This window comes from Cadophora gregata (assembly GCF_030347475.1).
Source record: "Cadophora gregata isolate MNR1 chromosome Unknown scaffold_14, whole genome shotgun sequence".
NCBI classification, from domain to species: Eukaryota; Fungi; Ascomycota; class Leotiomycetes; order Helotiales; family Ploettnerulaceae; genus Cadophora; species Cadophora gregata.
Window position 1 is genome coordinate 1531160 of NW_026695937.1, and position 20246 is coordinate 1551405.

At 48.3% G+C, this 20246-nt stretch overlaps 5 protein-coding genes across 5 annotated transcripts; 4 read left to right on the forward strand and 1 right to left on the reverse strand.

The window, feature by feature from the left end:
• Positions 1–780: 780 nt before the first annotated feature.
• ONS95_004528 (uncharacterized protein) lies at positions 781–1478 on the forward strand. The gene has a single exon (XM_058497893.1). The coding sequence runs from the start codon at positions 894–896 to the stop codon at positions 1290–1292; it is 399 nt and encodes a 132-aa protein (XP_058352623.1). The 5' UTR covers positions 781–893; the 3' UTR covers positions 1293–1478.
• A 4816-nt stretch (positions 1479–6294) lies between these two features.
• Positions 6295–6711, forward strand: ONS95_004529 (uncharacterized protein; the record flags this gene model as incomplete). The annotated part of the gene is made up of 1 exon (XM_058497894.1): positions 6295–6711. The coding sequence occupies one exon, from the start codon at positions 6295–6297 to the stop codon at positions 6709–6711; it is 417 nt and encodes a 138-aa protein (XP_058352624.1).
• A 701-nt stretch (positions 6712–7412) lies between these two features.
• Positions 7413–11557, forward strand: WHI3 (cell cycle RNA binding protein whi3). The gene has a single exon (XM_058497895.1). The coding sequence runs from the start codon at positions 8777–8779 to the stop codon at positions 10508–10510; it is 1734 nt and encodes a 577-aa protein (XP_058352625.1). The 5' UTR covers positions 7413–8776; the 3' UTR covers positions 10511–11557.
• A 2969-nt stretch (positions 11558–14526) lies between these two features.
• ONS95_004531 (uncharacterized protein) lies at positions 14527–15401 on the reverse strand (the record flags this gene model as incomplete). The annotated part of the gene is made up of 3 exons (XM_058497896.1): positions 14527–14711; positions 14833–15170; positions 15289–15401. 3 exons carry the CDS (start codon positions 15399–15401, stop codon positions 14527–14529), a joined length of 636 nt encoding a protein of 211 aa, XP_058352626.1.
• Positions 15402–15666: 265 nt separating this feature from the next.
• On the forward strand, positions 15667–19692 carry ONS95_004532 (uncharacterized protein; the record flags this gene model as incomplete). The annotated part of the gene is made up of 7 exons (XM_058497897.1): positions 15667–16124; positions 16177–16298; positions 16359–16521; positions 16575–16862; positions 16910–18070; positions 18126–18249; positions 18343–19692. 7 exons carry the CDS (start codon positions 15667–15669, stop codon positions 19690–19692), a joined length of 3666 nt encoding a protein of 1221 aa, XP_058352627.1.
• Positions 19693–20246: the final 554 nt, after the last annotated feature.

A 20246-nucleotide genomic window follows, 5' to 3' on the forward strand; every position in this document is an offset into this window, starting at 1 on the left:
ATTTTATTATCTATTATCTTGCTTTGTTGACAGTGGGGGAAGACTTGGCATTTAGCCGAGAATATACACATAAGAATTTCAGCACCTAACTGTATCTCCTGGTTTGAATCTCACTAAAGTCGCTCTTATGTAGAGATACAATGAAGTGGATCAGTACCCTCGATACTGAAACCTGTTTTCTTTCATGGACACGGTGGTGATGCAAGTGAACCAATCCGTTGCACCCTTTCCATCTCAAGCGCCAAGCACATTTAACAAAAGGTACATGTCCACATCTTGACATAAAACTTAACTTCCCATTATTGAGGTCCAGTATATCACAAAAACGTCGAACTCAATCTCAGAATTTAAATCTTAGCTGTATTACGCTTGAAAGGCTCTCGGTACCTATTTGTGTCGTATCGGGACAAGGAAAAGGACAAAGAGAACGGCGCGGCGCACGTGGTGGACTCAAAGAAAGAGATCATCCCACTCATAATTCTTTCATACAGTATAGATATTCTTTGAAGAATATCTCTTTTCTACGCCATTCATAGCACAACAAACCTCACTTAAAGTTAGGTGGCTGCGCTCTCATAAGTACTTCTACTCTGTCACTATCGACATCTTCGTTCCTGACTTTTCAAGACCATTCTCAACTGAAGCTCACAACGGAACCCAAAAATCGAACAATCCTACAATCCAACAACCCCACCACCGAACCTCAAAGATAACCTCGAAATCCATACCCCAAGTTCGCAAAGACCTGCCACTGCAATTCCAACTACTTCCAAACTAAACACCACATACCCACATAACCACACAACCACATAACCACACAACCACATAACCACACAACCACATAACCACACAACCACATAACCACAAACCCACACACACATACCCACAGAGCCATGGACACCACCATCGCCTTCACCCCAACCTCAAAACCAGGTATCCTAAAGAAACCCACTCCAATAAGCGATAAACCAAAAAATAAACCAATAGCACAACGGTTAGCAAGAATAATAGGAAAAAAGACGGTCGTCTCGTTCTGCGATATTCCCGAGATCAGGTTTATGGGAGGGGAGGAGGGGAGTGAGGGGAAGGAGGAGAAGGAGGACGAGAAGACAATAGAGGAAGGAAAAGGGGAAGGGAACGAGGAGAAGGTGGAGGAGATAATAGAGAAAGGAGAAGGGAAGAGGAGGAGGAGGGTAACAAAAAGGAAGCGTAATTTAGAGAAGAAAATGGTAGTGTTAGGGGAAAGGAAAGGAAGGGGAAGTAAAAGGGGAGCTAAGAAAAATGGAAGCTGATCGCAGTGATGAAGAAGTTAAGATTAAGAAAGGGAGAATAGAGAACAGTGCTTAGCGGATCGGAGGAGGGAGGGGTTAGAGTACATTTATTGGGGGAGGAGGGATGGAGGAAGGTACAGGAGCAGAGGGAAGACTTGCTACATGAGGTCTTAGTAGGTCTCGAGACGAAGTGAGGGGAGAGGAGAGGAGAGGAGAGGAGAGGAGAGGAGAGGAGAGGAGAGGAGAGGAGAGGAGAGGAGAGGAGAGGAGAGGAGAGGAGAGGAGAGGAGAGGAGAGGAGAGGAGAGGAGAGGAGAAGAGAGGACAAGGGAATATAGGAAGATGCTATTTTGTATTCTTAACTCGTGGTCTTATTAGGACTTTGTATTTATCCTCGATGTTACCGATGGCATGGAATGTTTTCTGGGCTGCTTGTTGGATTGTTGCTTCCTTCCTCGAAAGGCGAAAGGTCACTAAGTGGTTCTACTATGAAATGCTGAGTTCCTGACATGAAGTATCACCGGAGGAGGAGGAGGATGCTGCTTTGAAGGAAGAAAGTCGAGAATTCAGGTTCCAAGGAAATAAATAGTAATTTGCTGGTGAAGAAGACCGCCATTATCAGGGATTCCTTCCATTCGGTAGTTGACCTCATTACCCTCAGCTCGTCTCATCCAAAAGGACAAGCGAGGAGCATCACAACAGGTATTGATTGACCAACGCATGCCCAAGATAGAGACAATGAGATAGATATGCAGGCCCTGCTTGGTGCTGGAAAATATATAAATAAAACATACTGTAGAATCAACAAGCTCCAAGCTCCAAGCTCCAAAATCCAAGACAACAGAGTTTAGTTTTGACGAAAAAAAAAGTCGATCGAACAATTACAGTACTGTAAAAGTTCCACAGCAAACTTCCATTCATGTGAAATATGCTGAATATGCAGCAAAAAACACCACTACTCATTCGTATCATTCGAAGGCTGGACAGGACGTTGTTGTCCGTAAATTTAGGTAGGTAGGAAGGAAGGACTTGGTTTGGTTTGGTTTAGTTTACCTAGTCATGAATTATTAGACTTTTAACTTGACTTAACTTAACTTAACTCGAGCAAGGATTCCAATACAGTACACCGTTATGCAGGTATGCAGCTCCAAAAGCCACTTCTTCTTCTTCTCTTCACCTGCAAGCCTGCAAGCCTGCAAGGGGTTCAAGTAAATTTAGTACTGTAAGTAGTGACGAGGGGAGATGGGCCGCCGAAAAAGCCAGGTGAGCCTCACGGATAGACTTTTGACTAAGCTAGTCAGTACCTGGTCAGTTTGGCACACGACAATACAGTAGGTAGGTAATAATGCGAGGGCAGGCAGGCAGGCAGGCAGGCAGGCAGGCACCCAAAAGATTACTTAATTTACCTACATGCCGAAGGGTGTCCGAAAGAAGTCCAAAACTCGGACCGAGTCGAGTTGTTGACACACCACACCCAACGGCAAGCAATCCTCGTCAGAGTACTGTATGTACCCCGCTCGGATAACGTAGGTAGCGTCAACAAAAACCCCTGAAATACGGCAACACCACACCACCTTTTCTCGCTTCGCTTCGCCCATGGGCCATGGCTACCACCTGAGCTGCTAATCAATTGACTTCAGGTTCCTTTAATCCCAACCGAAGCATCCCGTTCGGAGACTTTTCATTTGAAGTGTGGCTGGGCTAAAACCGAAGCAGTAACTAGTAACTAATTGAAGTTGGGGTAGCCAGGACAAACACATGCCTCGTGCTTTTTCCCCTCCCCCTTCCTCCTCGCCAGGAACTCGTCAAACATGTCAACCCCAAAAAGAGGGGTACAAATCACATGACTGATCTCTCGCCCAAAAGAGCCTCACGGCTTCTGTACCGATTCGACGGCGACGCAAGCGCCTGAGACATCGAATAAGCGCTAGCAAGTTTCGTGCGTGTGTGTGTGTGTGTACTTATGTGTGCCTGCACGGAAAGAAGCCAAGGTTGTTTGTTGTTGCTGTTGAATAAAGCTAAGGTAGGCTGATAAGGGGATGGGGAGGGATGATACGGGCGGTACAGTTCCCTGGACATGCTTTTCGCGGCTATGCATGAGCCAGATCCGGGAGGGGGATACGCTGCAGGAGGAGACCGGTAGCTGAGTGGTCAGGCTAGGATTATTGTAAGCAGGATCCGTTGTGGACTTGTGAATAGAGAAAGTTGGGATTGCTTGGTAAAAAGCCTCATTGTGGGAATATCCACCCGCGCGATAAGGAAAGCAGATAGGAAACAAGATCCGTTGATGTGGATAATGATAATGCAGTGTTACTACTCTTTGAGCCCGTCCGCGCATCGGCTTCTTTGGATCTGATATGAGTGCCGGTGTTCAGATATAGGGTAGGATTGCAGGCTGGCAACCCACGCAACTGCGATGCGATGCGATATGATATGTCCGTTTTGTGGCACAAAAACTTGACAGACCAAGCTTCTTAGGACGATGTGGGGAGGCAAGCATCGTGCTCTTTCCTAGTTGATCGTCGATCGCTCGTACCTCTGACCTGGTTGACGGGGAGGAAGCACGGTAGGTGGTGGTGTGATCTCATGGTGTCTTTTTCTTTTGTTTGCTTGAGGCTCTTGAGGTAACAAATGGGGCGAGCTGATCGTTGGCCCCTCGGAGCTAAGAATTAGGAGATATCATCTGACTGCTTGCGAAGAGTTGGATCTCTGAGAAGCCGAGAAGGGTCTGCGGTTGATTCGAACAATTCATAAAAGGGGTGTGGCAGTGGAGGATCTTTCCCCGCGAACCGCAACGTTGGTCTGGCTATGCTGTACAGTAGTGAGAGTGCCAAAGTCTGGTAGGGTTCCAAGCTGCAGTACCATATGTAACCCACGGCTACGCTATTCTCTTTCGTCGTACCGTCTTTGCACCAGTGGTCGAGTCCCGACTCAAAGCGAGTTGAAAGTGTGGTGGCTGCCATGCTTTGTTTGGTCACCGCATCCCTCCTTTGGCTTCACACAGGATGGACAGGGCTGATGCACTTAATTATTGCTGCATCTAAACTGCAGCCTTTGGAATGCAGGGCATCGAGGCACTGCGAATGGCTGCGTCTACGAGACGGAAGCAGAAGCAAACATCGATTGATCTTTAGCTTGTAATCAACAAGGACATCTGTTGCTCGTTATCGATATCGATAAGATAGAGAGAAAATTGAGCTCGACCCCACATTTGATATGACCCTACACCCACTGAACAGTGATTCAGTGAACAACCGCATGCCTTCTCCCTCGAATGAGCCGCGCAAAGAGGACAATTCGATTTGGATCCTAAAGCCGAGCGAGTACCTGGCGTGGGTTCACGATGATGGCTGCGTCTCTGCATCTCATCTGCAGTGCTGCTCTGCACCTCTCCTCGCCGTCTCCTCGCCGCCGGAAAAACCTGTTATCCCGTCCCCGGCCAGCCAGCCAGCCAGCCATGCTCATTTTCCGGGCCCAGCAGCTTGTCCCTGCCTGCCTCTCGATGTCACTGCTGCCGATCCCCAGGATCCTTTGGCAGCTGTCGCATGGCAGGAGGTCAGGCTCTGGTCAGGTCAGGTTCAGGACTCCTCACCCGCACCCGCCAGCACGGAGAAAGATAAGCCCTCCCCTCCTCCCAGGAGTACAGTAGAGTACAGTAGTAGTCCTACCTTACCGCAGAGCAAACCCAACTCCACTCTCGAGTCTCAGACTGACCCAAAAGACAGCCCCTGGTCGAGCACGGTTGGCGGCCTATCAAGAGGCCACATCCGGTGCAGCATCCCTGATCCCTAACCCTGGCCTGACCCCTGCTTGATCCATGCGTTTTGATCCCGGCTTCTTTTGCCTTAGCTAGCGTAACGGAGCGCAGTAAGCTTGAGTGGAGCCCGTGGCGGCGTGGAGCCCTTTGCAGCAGGGCGTCAAAGATTCAAGCTGGCCAATGAAGGTCAGGCACGAGAAGCACAACATTCGAACGAGTGATGGACGATGGATATCTCTGTACCGTACCAGACAGTCGAGAGCACAGGAGCTTCGAAGAGTGGGAAGAACCTTGATTTCTTGACTGAAGAGAAGGTCTGTTGATACTGAACACTAAGAGCCCACCCAGACCGGTTAATACCGCAGGTAAGTACGCACGCACATGCAGGAAACGTATTTCTTAGGATTGTGTCCAGCTCGAGGGAGGAAGCGGTGTGATGAATGACTTCTATATCCTCTAGTATCCAGCCAGTCGCGGGTCACCCAGGAGGACCAAGAGTTCCAGAAACTGTGCTTTTGTCCTTAGGGGTTTTGAAGATATCGATGGCGCCGTAAAGTCGCATCGGGTTTCGATTAGAATCGTGAACATGCCCATCATTTTGCGAGCTGTCACCTTTCCTTATCCTCGACCCATACGAGACAGAGGGAATATCTGACGGCAGGTATTGGCAGATCAGCAATCCACAATGCCATGTGTTTTCAAGTACCGCAGCCAACATCCAGACCTGCATTGGTTCGGTGGATATCAAATGAGACAGCGATGCGCCAACGCTGGAGGTTGTATCTGAGACACTCGGGAGGATGCAACTACCAGTCTTTCCAGAAAAACGGTGTGTGTGAGTTGTTCCAGTTGGATTTTGGGATTAACATTACCCGTGTTTCCCCTGTTCTCGATCACCAATCGTGGAGGGTCAGTCGGCGACCTCTTCATGTGCAGCGTCGCTGTGGAGGTCTGTGTAACCCGAGGGAATATAATGGGGGCCAAGCTGGAAGAAAGAAATTCCAGACAATATGAGAGGGGAGAATAGAAAGAAAGAAAGATGGAATGAGCCTCGAGGGGATGGTCAACCTCAACGTCACACGCAACTGCTGCATAGCGCCTGCCTCAAGGAAGTCAACACCGCGACTTTTGCTTTTCCATTTCCATTTTTCTTATTTCCCCCTCATCTTGCCCCTCACCTCATTCAGTCAGCAGCTGAGTCCAAAGCTCAACACATATTTCAGGGTCCTGCGAGGGGGTCTGTTATTCGGCCAATAAATCGATTGTCATGAGATCTATCACATTCTGGCATTCCTCATCCAACAACACCATGATTCTATCATATCACATCATCATCGGCTGGTTCGGCTGGGTCGAAGACCCTGAAGTCTCACCCGATACCCATGACGAAAATACGAAAGGTTCAAACGAAGATGAGACAGGCGACCCTGGAAGATTGATGTATTTCTGGCTTCCTTCTGAAGGCCCAACAATAATGCATGCACCTCGACCCCTCAATGTTGTGAACGTTATTGTCCCTTCCTTCCCGTCAAGCGAGTCTAAATGTAGGTGGAGCTTGTATCACGTTTTTAGGCTTGATGTGCCAACGTTTCCCGGGATAAAGGATTATTGGGAGCTTGTAAATTTTACCTTCCCAGAGCTTCCCGATGTCGATGCTCGCTGCAGACTGGATGACTGTAAATAACAGCGCAAGTGAGGTGCGCGCGTGAGATTGGCCCAACAGACTGAGGAGATGGATCCTTCTGTCTGTACTTGACGAATCAGGTGCTGTTCTAGCTATCAACCAGCAAGGCCCATCCAGCCATTCACTCGTCGTCTTGCATCGTCACTAAGATCCGGCCCTAGCTAGCCCTCTACCTTCCGGCAGCCGAAAGTTTACATGCATCAGAGGGAGAGCGACTTCGTGGAAACCTTCGCAAGTTTGGTAGGTATGTATGCGACTCTCTCTTGCTTTGGTCTTTGTCTAGCTCGTTATTTCTCGAGTCCATAATCATATGCAAAAGAACGGAAAGGCACGATGATGGCCTGCGTCCCGTTCCTATCTTTGTCTTTGCTTCTATCTGCTGTGTTCCCTCACATCCCTTCCCTTCCCTTCCTCTCCCTTCTGCATGCAGCGTTCCCAAAAGTCTCCACTCTGAACGGCAGACGCTGGCACTGACTGAGCATCGCGCGCGGTATGTTGGATTTAGCTTTCGAATTAATATTATTGGCAACGAATGATCAACATGGAATCCGGGGAGAAATGATCAAGGCCAACGCAGCATACTAAGCTAGGGAAGCCCAAGAAGCCGGAGGCTCTAGTTGACATGCAGGCGGTTGAAAGATGTTCAGGTTCAGGTTCAGGTTCAGGTTCAGGATGTCTCTCAGCTGCTGCAACACCACACTAATAAAGTCTCGCGATGCTGCTACAGTATCCACCCTCGCCTCTTTTCTCGCATCTGTCAACTCTCATCCGCATGCATCCACACATCACCCACACCCACACCCACACCTCACTCAACTCGAGGTCCAAAGCAGGAAGGAGCACGCACCACCTCCGGTCCTCCACATCACATCCATGCCAGCCCAGCCAAGACAAAGGCACCCACAGGGATTGTGGGTGAGGCCAAGAATCCAGGATAGCCCTCGCTGTGCTAGCACTAGTACTGTACCTTTCGTACTGTACAGTAGTAGTAGCGGCACTAGGGCTGCAGACGGCTCTTAGCGCTGCGGTAGCGCAGCCTGTCTTATCGCTCGAGCCAATCCCCCTGCAGCTGGTCAGAGTTCCAGTTCGAGGCGTCTCCCCCCATTATTTCCCTGCCCGTCTGCCACTCACAAAACACTCCGACCCAGCAAGGCCGACTGCCCCAAGTTCCCCCCCCCAGTCCCAGTAGTCTCCTCAAGTCTTCTCAAGTCCTCCCAAGTCCACTACTCCTCTCCCTCTCAGAGGCCAGCGAGCCAGCCCAGTAGTGCCCACACCTCGACTGCCCTGTCCTAGCCTACCGTCCTCCCCCTACCCTACCCTACCCTACCCTACCCTACCCTCCCCTCCCCTACCCTCCCCTCCCCTACCTTTCTGCCCGCCGCACTGTCTCTTTGGGCCTCCGGTTCTCCTTGTCCCTCTTGAACTTCTGCGACACCCCCATTCACCTTCCAGACCTCTCCCTCCCTCCATCCACTTACAACTACACCTACTCCACGCATCCACACATCCACAACCTCGAACCACCCACGCATCCTCCCGACGCTCCTTCAGAATTTATATCCTCATTGACAATACGAGAACAGCATTGAGGCTCAAGCATCCGCGTTCTCCCCACCCACCCACTGACCTCCACGCCCTGTCGCGCCCCCCCCCAATATCAGACTGCGCATTTATCCCACGCCGTCCTCAACTCCCGCCGCCATTGTCTCTGCCACTGCCCGACGCGGGTCGCACGGCCACTCAGCACAGCGTTCCTGAATTCTGGATTCGCACATTTGACTCCTCACATCTCACAACCCATTGCGACAACATATCCGCACCGCATCATACCACACACCTCACTCTTCCACTCGGCCGTCCATCGTCCGCCCCCATTCACGCAGCATCGAGTCATCCCGTCTTCACCCGTCTCATACGTCTGATACTTGATACCTCCAATTTCCACGACCTCTGCAGCAGCATCGTCACGTCGCGCCGCCCAGTACTGTGAGCGCGTCCCTACGTTCGATCCCCCCAGCGCCACGATCGCATCTGTCCTCGAGCTTCACTTTTGTACAACAGAGGCATGAACGCGGTCCAACAACTTCCTGGCGCAAGCACCGCATTCTCACATCCTCACGCTCAACACTACTCGCTGTCAGATCGCGCAACGTCTTTTACACCGCAGCATGCCATGAGCCCTTCTACCTTTTCCCAACCTGGCCAGGCCTTTCGTCCTTCCAATAATGGATCGCAAACCCCTTATCAGTCACTATCAATGGCTACTATGAGTCCTTTCTCTGGAGACGGTGGAGCCAGCAGTGCGCAAGCATCTTCCGGTGCATTTACTTCCGGACCATGCTCCGTTCAGATCCGACGACTCCCGCTGAACACGACGGAGGACACTTTGAGATTGATGGTGGTTTGGTCCAAGGAATTTACGGAGGCTGAGGTGTTATCGCCCGAGAAGTCTGAAGACCCCGGCTTTCGTTCCGCGATATTGCGCTTCAAATCCCATGCAGGTGCCCTCGAGGCGAAGAATATGCTGGATGGGAAACCTAATGTTGCGAACGATGCACAGATGATCGTCGAGATCTTCTATGGTAGCCCTACCGCATCCCGACGATACACCGTGGACAACACGTCGAATCCTGGTCCCTCCAGTTCCACTTCTTCCACGGCTTCATCTGCTGGCCCACCTCCACGACAATCGTCACGATTCAACGGTTCTTTCCAAACCGCGCAGAGAGTATCACCAACTAACAACGGCGCATACTCAAGTAATGAACTTCCAAACCCCGAGAACAGTACCCACTATCAGAGTCTTTTTTCTCCTCAGTCCCCAATCGGAAACCATTTGAACGAACGGACCCGGATTACAGGAAAATCACTGATCAATAACGACTCTGTTGATGATGATGAGACTGGCGAACTCCTCAAGGATCCAGTTGCGTATGCCGAGAATGGACCCGCCCAAGGACGCCGTCAGACTCTTCCTCAGCTTCCCATCTCCCGGATGGCTGGATTGTCTCTCAACACAAATGCTGCGGGCCCGGCATCGATTTCCTCTACGTTCGCTACTCCGACTCCACATACGATGTCATCTCACACCAATCCGATGTCTCCAACGCTTACGAACGGCGGGCCACCGGTAAACTACCAGCTTGGAAGTCAGCACTATCAACGACACAACTTTCCTCCAGTCAACCCTGCTGATCAGAACCCTCCCTGCAACACTCTTTATGTCGGAAATCTTCCGATCGATACCTCTGAGGATGAACTAAAAGCAATGTTTTCGAAGCAACGTGGCTACAAACGCCTTTGCTTCCGGACCAAACAGAATGGTCCGATGTGTTTTGTCGAATTTGAAGATGTTTCTTTCGCAACGAAGGCTCTCCATGAGCTGTACGGTCACCCACTTCACAACAGCATCAAAGGAGGTATTAGATTGAGCTTCTCCAAGAATCCTCTTGGTGTTCGTTCTGGACAAGGAATGACTTCACCTGGACCTGCGAATGTTCCAATGCAGGGCATGAACGGATCGATGCTAGGCGGACCAGGAGCATCATTCAGCACAGCCAGTGGTCCTCCACCAGGTCTGGCCGCACCTCCAGGACTCGCTCCGAATAGAATGCCGTATACCGGTGCTATGAGCCCCATGAATGGAGCCGCGACGCAATACACAGCAAATTCATACCCAGGAAACAGCAACGGATGGAATGGACCGGTTTACAATGGTACAATGACCGCAGGAGGTCCAGCAGCAATGCTGAACGGCGCAAACAATGGGTTTCCTCCAGCATACATGATGGGAAGATAGATTTCTCACACTGGATTGGCGTTTTCGGGTCATCTTTGTTCTTGGTGGCTTCACATTCTACACGCACTCATTCGATTTGCCAAGCATTGCACACACGGGCATCTACGTTTTCTCTCTTTCTTTCTTCAAATTCTTTCTCTTCACTAGGGCTACATGGACAGGAGTTGGGTGTGGGTTGGGCTTGGGCTTCGGTTTCAGCATTGCGGCATCGGTCGGGATTTGCATTTCGCAGCATTTCACATAACTTTGTAGCGTGGTGTTTGTTTCATGATCATGAGATTCCCCCCCTACGCGCGTTCGGTTGATATGGGAGCTAAATCGGTGTGGTGTGTGTGGGTGGAGTTGAAATGATATGCATGCAGCCTGACGGCCAAACGGACGGACGGACAGACAGAAACAAACGGACATTCGCATCGGGGGATCTTGGAAAGGAATGCAAAGCGCAGCAAGGCGAAGCTAATGGAAATGCAAGGCACGGCAATTCGCGGATGGGCATGTTTAAACCGGTGTTTTTTTTTTCTTCTTCCTGTTATATTCCGTTGGAGCGACACCTGGGCTTTTCTACCTGGCTATCTATCTACCTGCCTGGCTGGCTTGAATGTCTGCATTTCTCACTCATCATGCATACACTTTCATCATTCATCATTCATCATCGATCATCGATCTGGCGCTTGTGCTTATCGGATTTTACGTATTTTTGCAGTCATTTCCACCTGGCGTTCAATTTTTTTTGTCAAACTGTCATTTTCGTGCACAAGGGGTTTTAATTTTTTTTTCTCTCTCTCTCGTCCGATCTTCTATTTTCTCCCTCTTCCTCCTTCCACCTTCGAGCACAGGCATAATCATTATATTTGCTTGCTTCATTCTGCTCCCATTTTTTTTTTTTTTTTTTGATTTGGTTTGGTCTGGTTTTGGTTTTGGTGCAAAAACTTCATCACAGCGAGAGAGGATTGATTGATTGATTGGTTTGATTGCGCGTCGCGTTCCATGTCACAGACAGAGAGAGAGAGAGAGAGAGAGAGAGAGAGAGAGAGAGAGAGAGAGAAATATGGATGTGGATGGATGTACGATGGAACTGGACTGAACTGAACGGGAATGGGTTGGCTTTCGTGTGCGTATGGCTGGCTGGTAGCAAGCAGTAGAGGGAAATTTTTCCTTTGAGATTTTAAGATTTGAGATTTGAGATTTGAGGAGTAGCTAGGAGCACAGCAGGAGCACAGCAGGAGCATGGATGGGATGGGATCTGGGATCTGGGCAAATGGAACAAATGGGCAAATGGCAAATGCCAAATGGCAAATACATTGGCAGGCAGGCATTTAACATCAACATCAACATCAACATCACATATTATGCGTTTTTAACCTTTTTCCCCCTTTCTACTTTCCTGAGTGTCTGGACATGCTTCTGATCTTAATTTTTGTGGGGGGGTGGGGGGGTGGGGGGGGATGATTTGTCGATATCTGTTTATGTGAAAGATAAGGCAGAAAGGACAGGGGGGAGGGGGGGAGGAAGAGCAGAGCGTCTCTTCGAAAATTTCGGTACATCGATGACGAGTATCTTCTTCACTGTTCTTCTGTCCTTGCGATGGACTGGGAAAGGGACCCCTAGCCATCCCATCCCATACCAGAAAGACAAGCAAGCAAATATCATCTCCCTACCTACCTACTATCTTGGGGCAACCGAGAAGGCGAACAAACACATCAATTTTCATACTCATCAAAGATCTTGCATGATTGATTCTTGTGCTTCTTGTACTCCTCCCTGTCTACTTCCTCCTACTTGAATTGAGAGTTTTCTGTCCCCTTCTCTTCTTTTCTCTTCTCTTCTCTGCTCTTCTCTCCTCTTTTTTATTTAATTGCTAGGATTGGTGATTGTAGATGAAGGAAGGCCATGTCAGGCGGGCAGGCGGGCGGACACGCCCACGTTTCGTTTCGTTTCGTATTGTGAATGTAAGGTAAGGAAGGAAGGACCTGCATTCCATGCATGGTGTTGGGATTGGGTCGGTTGGTTGGTTGGAGGTTTGTAGGTATGGATTGGGGTTTGATAGTTAGTTGGTTGGTTGTTGTGTGTTGTGGGGGAGGGGAGGGGGGGAGGGCTGGGGCTGCTATTTTGAGATGAAACTTGGTTGTTGTTGTTGTTGTTGGAGGAGGAGGAGGAGGAGATACCTAGGGACGGAGTGTTGCATTTTTGGCATTGGACGGATAGGATCTGGGGTTGAAGCTGGGGCTGGGGCTGGGGCTGGGGAGATGGAGATGGAGATGGAGAAGATTGGCTTGAGAGATTGATAGGAGGTGTAGGTAGCAGATATTATATCTAGGTAATGAAAGGAATCTGAGAGAGACATAGGATATGATAATGTAGTTTGCGTGGAGTAGTGTAGCTGTTGTAGGGGGATTTGAAAACACCAGATTTTCTGCTTTCACAATCCTAGCTAGGAAGTTGTGCATGCAATGCAATGTCTTTTTAGGTAGCATTGACAGAAACTAGCAGCTTTAAAACCTGTTTCTGCACTTATATCCTTTTGAGATGAATACTCACAGCTTTCTGTTCCTCGAAGGTTACTCATGTTGATGAGGCTGGAACAGGGCCCTGCAAGCGACAAGGCTGCGGCAGTGGGGCAGAATGCCGAAAATGCTCCAACCCGAAAGTGACTTAGCGTACTTTCTAGCGCCAAAAGTTTCTTGACTTGACCTCTTCGCACTTTTTTCCAAACAGCTTGATCGTCCTTCATCCTCCCGATATCGCGCAACAACACCACGTTGCTTCGGGCCAGGGACGATGTAATTCTTCGTTCTTCAGCTGGATGCTCCAATGCTCTAGGTTGTTAGCACTTTATTTGCATGCTACTTCAGCTGCAATGGTCGGGATCTGTTTGCGAACAGCAGTATATCTAAGGTACGTTAGATGGATTCCCTCCCAACACCCAACACCCCTTCTCCCTACTTCAATGATGAACTTTCGTGTCGCCCCTATCTTAAAGAGCCCCTCAACCAGGCTCCGTGGTGATTAACCTGTCCCTCCAAACGGACTATCTGATCTTTCTCCAACCAACATTCTCACTCTTTATCTATCTTCAGAGATGAATCAAAGCTAACATTGCTTTAAAGATAGATACGATTCGATTCAACTGTGAGTAGACCTACATATGCCTACACTGTTAGGTGGAATGGAGAGATGCAAGAGTCCACGACATCAACATGATGACTAAAACATATACTATCAAATGCCGACTATCAATGACGAGCAAACTGGTTCGATTACCTGATATTGTTGTCGTGGACTTGCAGTCTCTTGCGCCTCACACATGCACACATCAGTATTTATACTGACTCTGCCCTCGACATACAGAACTCACAGCTTGCTATATATTACTTTCAGCTGCAGACTAATAAATGGTATGTACACATTTCTTCTTGAATCTATGATGGGGAGCGGGAATGGAAGGGGACGACGGCCTATGATGTAACAAATCCATGCTAATGCTGACGGTACTTACGTACTGGATGCTGAAAAAACTTCAGACTTTTCATCTTTCAACTGAGGCTTTATCTTTTTACTCTTGCACTTGTTGTGTTTGATTCTTGGGCTTGGACGAGGCTAATACTGTTCTCGAAGACTAGGAATTGTGATCATGCAGAATATTTTTGAATTGGAATATCTAGGGCTGTGGTTGGGCCTGAGCTTGCTGCTTGGGCTTGGTTCTGCCAGCTCAGATACCATGTTCATACACTCTATATATCCAATAAAGAATATTTTCCATGATTATCAGTGTTTTCGTACCTTTTCCATCTCATCTTGACTACCCTCTTATCTAACCTTAGTCCTCACAGCCATCCATCTCATCATAGCTCGCTTCATCATTTCTGACGGTCTATTTATTATCACAAGATGTACCAGTGAAAAGGAAAGCCATCTCTATAGCTTCATAATCAAGACACCCACTCTTTCGCAGACGCAGTTAAGAAATTTCTTTCTAACTTAGCAGTCCTTACAAACCAAACTCCAAACAACACCAGTTATCCAACCGGCCTCTCCAAATAAAAAAACTGCATATCACTCATCTTCCCCCCCTCATTAACAGCCCTGACATGAAACTCCTCAACATACTCTCCTTTCCGGAAACCCGCTTTCTCCAAGACCCTCACACTCCCGATATTCTCTGGATCAGCACCTGCTTCTAGACGCGTGAAGTCTTTGTTTTCTATTCCATTTCAAAGTGGTCAGATATCAGCACTTTTAAGTCAAGCAATCTCATGCTTGAGATGAACGAATGTGTGGGAGATGAGAAACTGAGAATGGAAGGATAGTGGGGATAGTGGTACCTTCAGCAGCCCAGAACATGTTCAAAAATATTGTCAGTGTCTCGGACATGTATCCTTTTCCCCAGTAGTCTGGGTGGATCTTGTATGCTAACTCTCCTTTCCGGGGCGTGCCTACTATGCCTATCATCTTAGGCTTTTCAGCTCTGGGGTCTAAAGGGACGTCCGAATCGTCGCTATTTCCAATTTCTGGATTTAGGTTTGATATGGATTTGACATCGGTAGGGGAGCTAGGTTTAAGCAAGATCGCCCATCTCCTATTCCACGGTTTTTCTGGGGTAGGCAAGCTGTCGAGCATCAGGGCTCGGGTCTCTTCGATATTCTTGTGAGGTGCAGCTCGCCTGTTCACAGTTATCGAACCCGGCCAGTGAGGAGGGATCACCAGCGTTTAGAGAAGAAAGCAAAAGCACTTATAAGGATATATTGGCTGAAGCGAGGAGGATCATAGATTGAACTTACGACCAGAGCATTGAACCAGGTGATGACATGATCTCGAAGTAATCTTGGAGATGCTCGTCGACGTTGAGAGGCTGCAGCCAGAGCCGCGAGGATTCGGCTGTGTATTTTGACATCGATGATATCTGGTTATCGGAGATTGTAGAAGGAAAAATGACTTTACCCCATACAGCTGCAGGTTAGCTGAAGGGAACAACTGGTAGATGAGTCTGGTGACAAGTCAGCTGACCATTTCCCACTCTCAAGCTGCAGCCTACCTAACTAATCGTCAACAACATTTAGCCCTTCTGAGACAAGTTCTAAACTTCTTTCGACTCACAGATACATGGGTACCGCGGCACCTGGTCCCTACAATATCCGTAGGTACTACTGACCATCGCCATGGAGGCGCTGGCCGCAATCGGTCTAGTCAGCAATGTTCTCAATTTCATCGAAGTCACTGCCAAGCTATCATCCCTCATCAAGGAATACTCCTCCGTAGGCGAAGCTCCAGCAGAGATCCTCGCAGTCACGAAACGCCTAAACTTGACTGTCAAAGTCGTCAAAGAACTAGATGAGTCCGGCCGAGCACGACTCGATCATGAAGAGCATGCGTTGCAGATGTACTGTCGCGAGGCTGAGAGTCTACGTGTATTTCTGGAAAGTCTGAAACTTTGTCCGGAGCAGCCACGAGGAAGAAGTGAGAATGGGAGTAGATTGTCGTGGTTGAAGAATAGGAGGGTGGAGAAAGGGTGGAAGGTATTTAAGGCTTTGAGAGGGAAGGAGAAGATTGATAGGTTTGAGAGTTCGTTGGATAGAGTTTTGGATCTGATCAAGTTGCAACAGCAGACGAGAATTGAGTATGGATGATTACTGAATTTTCTGTTGGAATTGATGTTGACTCGTGAACAGGGCCACTGCATTGCGTGTGGATGACAAAACTTCAATCTTGGTGCAGAACTCTGAGTCGATTATCAGAGGATTGGGCGACTTACAGCTCATTCCAAATCAGGAACCCGCAGATACAGCTACTAGTGAGAAACCCCATCCTACGTTGGCGTGGCACTTGACTTCAATCCTAATAACAAGGACAGTGCAGACGAAGGTCATCTTCATGGTCCCTTTGGCAAGGAATTCTGGATTTCTCGGACGAGATGACATTATCCGCCAGCTTGATGAGAAGTTCGTCACCACAGAAGGGCACTCTCAACCACGAGAGGTCCAGACGACAGCATTGTGCGGATTAGGAGGTATTGGGTAAGCCTCCAAACTCCATCTCAAACGAGTAACCAGCTCAAAAGGCGTTATAGGAAGTCACAAATCGCACTGGAGTACGCCTATCTACGTAAAGAACGATCTCCTGATGCGATATTCTGGATTCTTGCTTCAACGACTACAAGATTCGAAGAGTCGTACAAACAAATAGCTGCGGAATTTCAACTTCCTGGCCGAAACGATCCGCATGTTGATGTCTTGCAGCTTGTAAGGAACTGGTTGGAACGTGAGTATAAGCAGCCTTGGATGATGGTGGTTGATAATGTGGATGATAATGAGGTTTTCGAGAAAATGACAAGTGGGAAGTCACCTTTTGAGTATCTGTAAGTGCTCGCAACCTGCTGCGAATCCGATTACCGATGAAATTTAGGCCAAAAATTGCCAATGCAATCATCCTTTTCACGTCGAGAAACAGAGATATCTGCCTAAATCTTGTCAACGATCCGATAATTGTCGAGCCATTGAGCCGTGACTTTGCACGAAAGCTTCTTGGAGACCGCACGAAAGGAGATAGCACAGATGAGGAGAAAGATATACTCCTTGCCGAATTGGATCATTTACCGCTGGCTATCACCCAAGCAGCTTCGTACATGGCCAAACGAAACAAAAGCGTCCCTCAATATCTGCTCCTCTTTCAAGACAGTGAAAGATCTCGGGTGAAACTCCTAGAGCACAAGTTCGTCGACACTGGAAGAGAAGCGAGATCTTTAGAGTCCATCGCGACAACGTGGTTGATGTCATTCGAGCAAATCAAGTCAGAAAATCCCCGTGCAGCCAATCTTTTGTTCACCATGAGCTTGATGAGTCGTCAGAGCATTCCGACGTCCCTGATCAAGGACGAAAACGAGAATCTAGTTGATTTTGAGGAAGCGGTGGGGACATTGGTTGCTTACTCCTTTGTTTCCGCGGACGACTCGGGAAGTAACTACACTATGCACAGACTTGTACAGACCGTTACTCGCGCATGGTTGAATGATCATGGAGATAGAATCTCTATCGAAAGTCAATTATTAAGTTCTCTGTCAAGAAGATTCCCGGAAGGCGATTTCGAGACGTGGAAGACATGTGCTCGGTATCGACCTCACGTTGAATCCATTCTTTCTTATATTCCGGAGAGCTCTGTCGAAGCCGAGAGACTTTCTCGAGCAGATCTTCTTTCAAAATTGGCTTGGTATTTCAGAGAGCAGGGGAAGTATGATCATGCACGGATAAACATAGAACAAGCATTGAATATGATGCACTCATTTGAGGGTTGTGGATCAGAGAAGATGTTCAGGGCGAAGAGAAAACTTGCTAGGATCATTGGAGACCAAGGATATCCCGAGGAAGCTATAAAGTTACTTGTAGCACTTCTTGGAGCCGAGGACGCCCTAAATGTGCCAAATCGTTTGGAAACTTTGGAGACAGTGGATATGTTGGCAATGGCTCTGGCAAATACTTTGTTTCCGACGAGATGGCCGGAATCCGAGAAGTTGGCGAGACGAAGTTTAGAGCACAGGCGGTCGGCTCTGAATGACGGACATCCCAGGTTGTGAGTCTTTCAATTACCACTTTCCATTTCCATTCGGGCATGCTAAAAGACGTAGATTGAAGAGTCTTCACACTCTTGGCTGGGTCTTGTACCGACAAGAAAGATTCGACGAGTCTGTATGTCTACTTGAGGAATGTTTACAAAAGCTGCGGGCGAGCCTTGGAGAGAAGAACCCAGAGGTAAAAGCCCTGAAAGTCTTTCGCTACCCAAAACCACTCCCCTTCGCGATTCACCTTAATCCAGGAAACTCTTTCGAACTGACAAGTACGCAGACCATTTCAACTGCTAACGATCTTGCACTGGGGCTCATTAACCTCAATCCCCCAAAATTCGAAACTGCAGAACAACTGTTGAGAGAATCGGTCAAACAGATTGTTCTTTCGTGTGGAACCGATCATCCAAATACCATAGTCGTACAGAGCAATCTGTGCAAAGTACTCAGACGTAGCGGAAAGCATACAGAAGCAGAAGCTCTTCAATTAGAGCAGCTAGCGTTGAGCGAGAAAATCCTCGGTCCAAATCACCCAACTACAATCTGGTGTCTTGGTTTGGTAGCCGTGTCTTTGTTTTACCAGGAGGAGTACGACTCAACCGAGTCTTTCATCTTGACGGCGCTCGAGAAGAGACCGGATTTGATCCGACGAGATATTATAAACGCCTTGAGTCTTATCAACATCCTTGCTTTGGTTCAGGAAAAACATCAAGACTTCATAGAAGCGGCTAAGAATTTCCAAACTGTTCTTCAGGGGCGAAAGGAGGAACTCGGGGTCGATCATCCAGCAACGTTACAAGCAGAACACTGTTTTGCAAGGACCATTCTAGCACAGGGGAAATTTTCCGAAGCTGCTGTAATGCTGCAAGTTTTGATGCCGAGAGAAGCTCAAGTTTTGGGGGAGGAACATGACCAGACTCTCTTGACAGTCCGTCTCTACGGCCTGGCCCTGTTCAGCCAGAGGAAGTTCACGGAAGCCGAACCGCTCTTCAGACAAGTACTGAGCACCAGAGAGAAGACGCTTGGAAAGGAACACGAACGTACTCTTATTACTAGGGACAATCTCGAAGCAGCTTTGGGCGAGCAGAGGAAGTGGACTGAGTGGGAAGAAACCTCTCGAGAGTCGCTAGCGATTCGCGAACGTGTAGCACCGGGCGAATACGGCACTCTGCGAGTCAAGTCCAACCTTTGGTTTACCTTGGAACAACAAGCCAAATTTGATGAGAGCGAGACGGTGTTCAATGGTCTACTGGCGGACATCAAAGCCCTACCGGCAGACTTCATGGAAAGTGAAAGCTTCAAGAAGAACACCACCTGTGAGGAAGAATGGTATTTCTGGCGTCTCCGAGACGGTTCTTTTGATATTGAGACTCTGAAGGCAAGGAAGCGAATGGCGGATTGGATAAGAATGGATCCAAGCGCAGCGCAACAATCCAGAGGGACAGGAATGACAGGAGGTGGAATCGCGAGCTCGATCAGCAATTTTCTCAAGAAAGAACCGCAAGAAAGCCCAGGTGACATATATCGTGAGGTGATGAGGAATATGGAACGAACCTGTGGGAGAGAATCCGAGGAATTCAAAGCTTTGAAGTTGGATTACGAAAGGCTCTTTGGCCAGCAGCACTTATAAGGAAGGTATGCGGAAATCTGAAGTAAAAAGGTCCGGAATGTATAAAGCAGAAATTGATAGTCCTCATTTATCTTTCAAATATCTGGTAAGCTTCACGATAACATGATATTCTTTCTGAAATACGGCTGAATCTTGCTTTCCTCCACAACCCCACCCAAACAAGCGAGTCGGCCACCCAAAATCCAGCTCCAAAAGAAACGAGATAAAAAGGACACCGTCCAAAAAAATTCAAAAAAGAGAGTGACAAGCACGATGGAATTGAACCACCTAGACTTTCAAACCAAGCTACTGTTCATATATACACATATGTCTAGTAGAATTCTTGGCGGTGCTGGGAATCGAACCCAGATTGAAACGGGTCAGCATGAGAATTCCTGAGAGGAAGACCACAACGTCACGTGCTACCATTACTGGAAGAAGGTGTTAGTTGTTTTGAGATTGTGTGAGGGATGGGAGGGACAGCTTACCACCACACCACCTGTCACGGGATTGGAGTGGAAGTTCTTATTTCGAGAGATGTTGGTGGGAAAAATTAGTGGGTTTTGGGAGGGTAC

Coding starts and splice junctions, on each gene's coding strand:
- ONS95_004528 (XM_058497893.1), top strand. CDS start 894: ATGGACACCACCATCGCCTTCACCCCAACCTCAAAACCAGGTATCCTA.
- WHI3 (XM_058497895.1), top strand. CDS start 8,777: ATGAACGCGGTCCAACAACTTCCTGGCGCAAGCACCGCATTCTCACAT.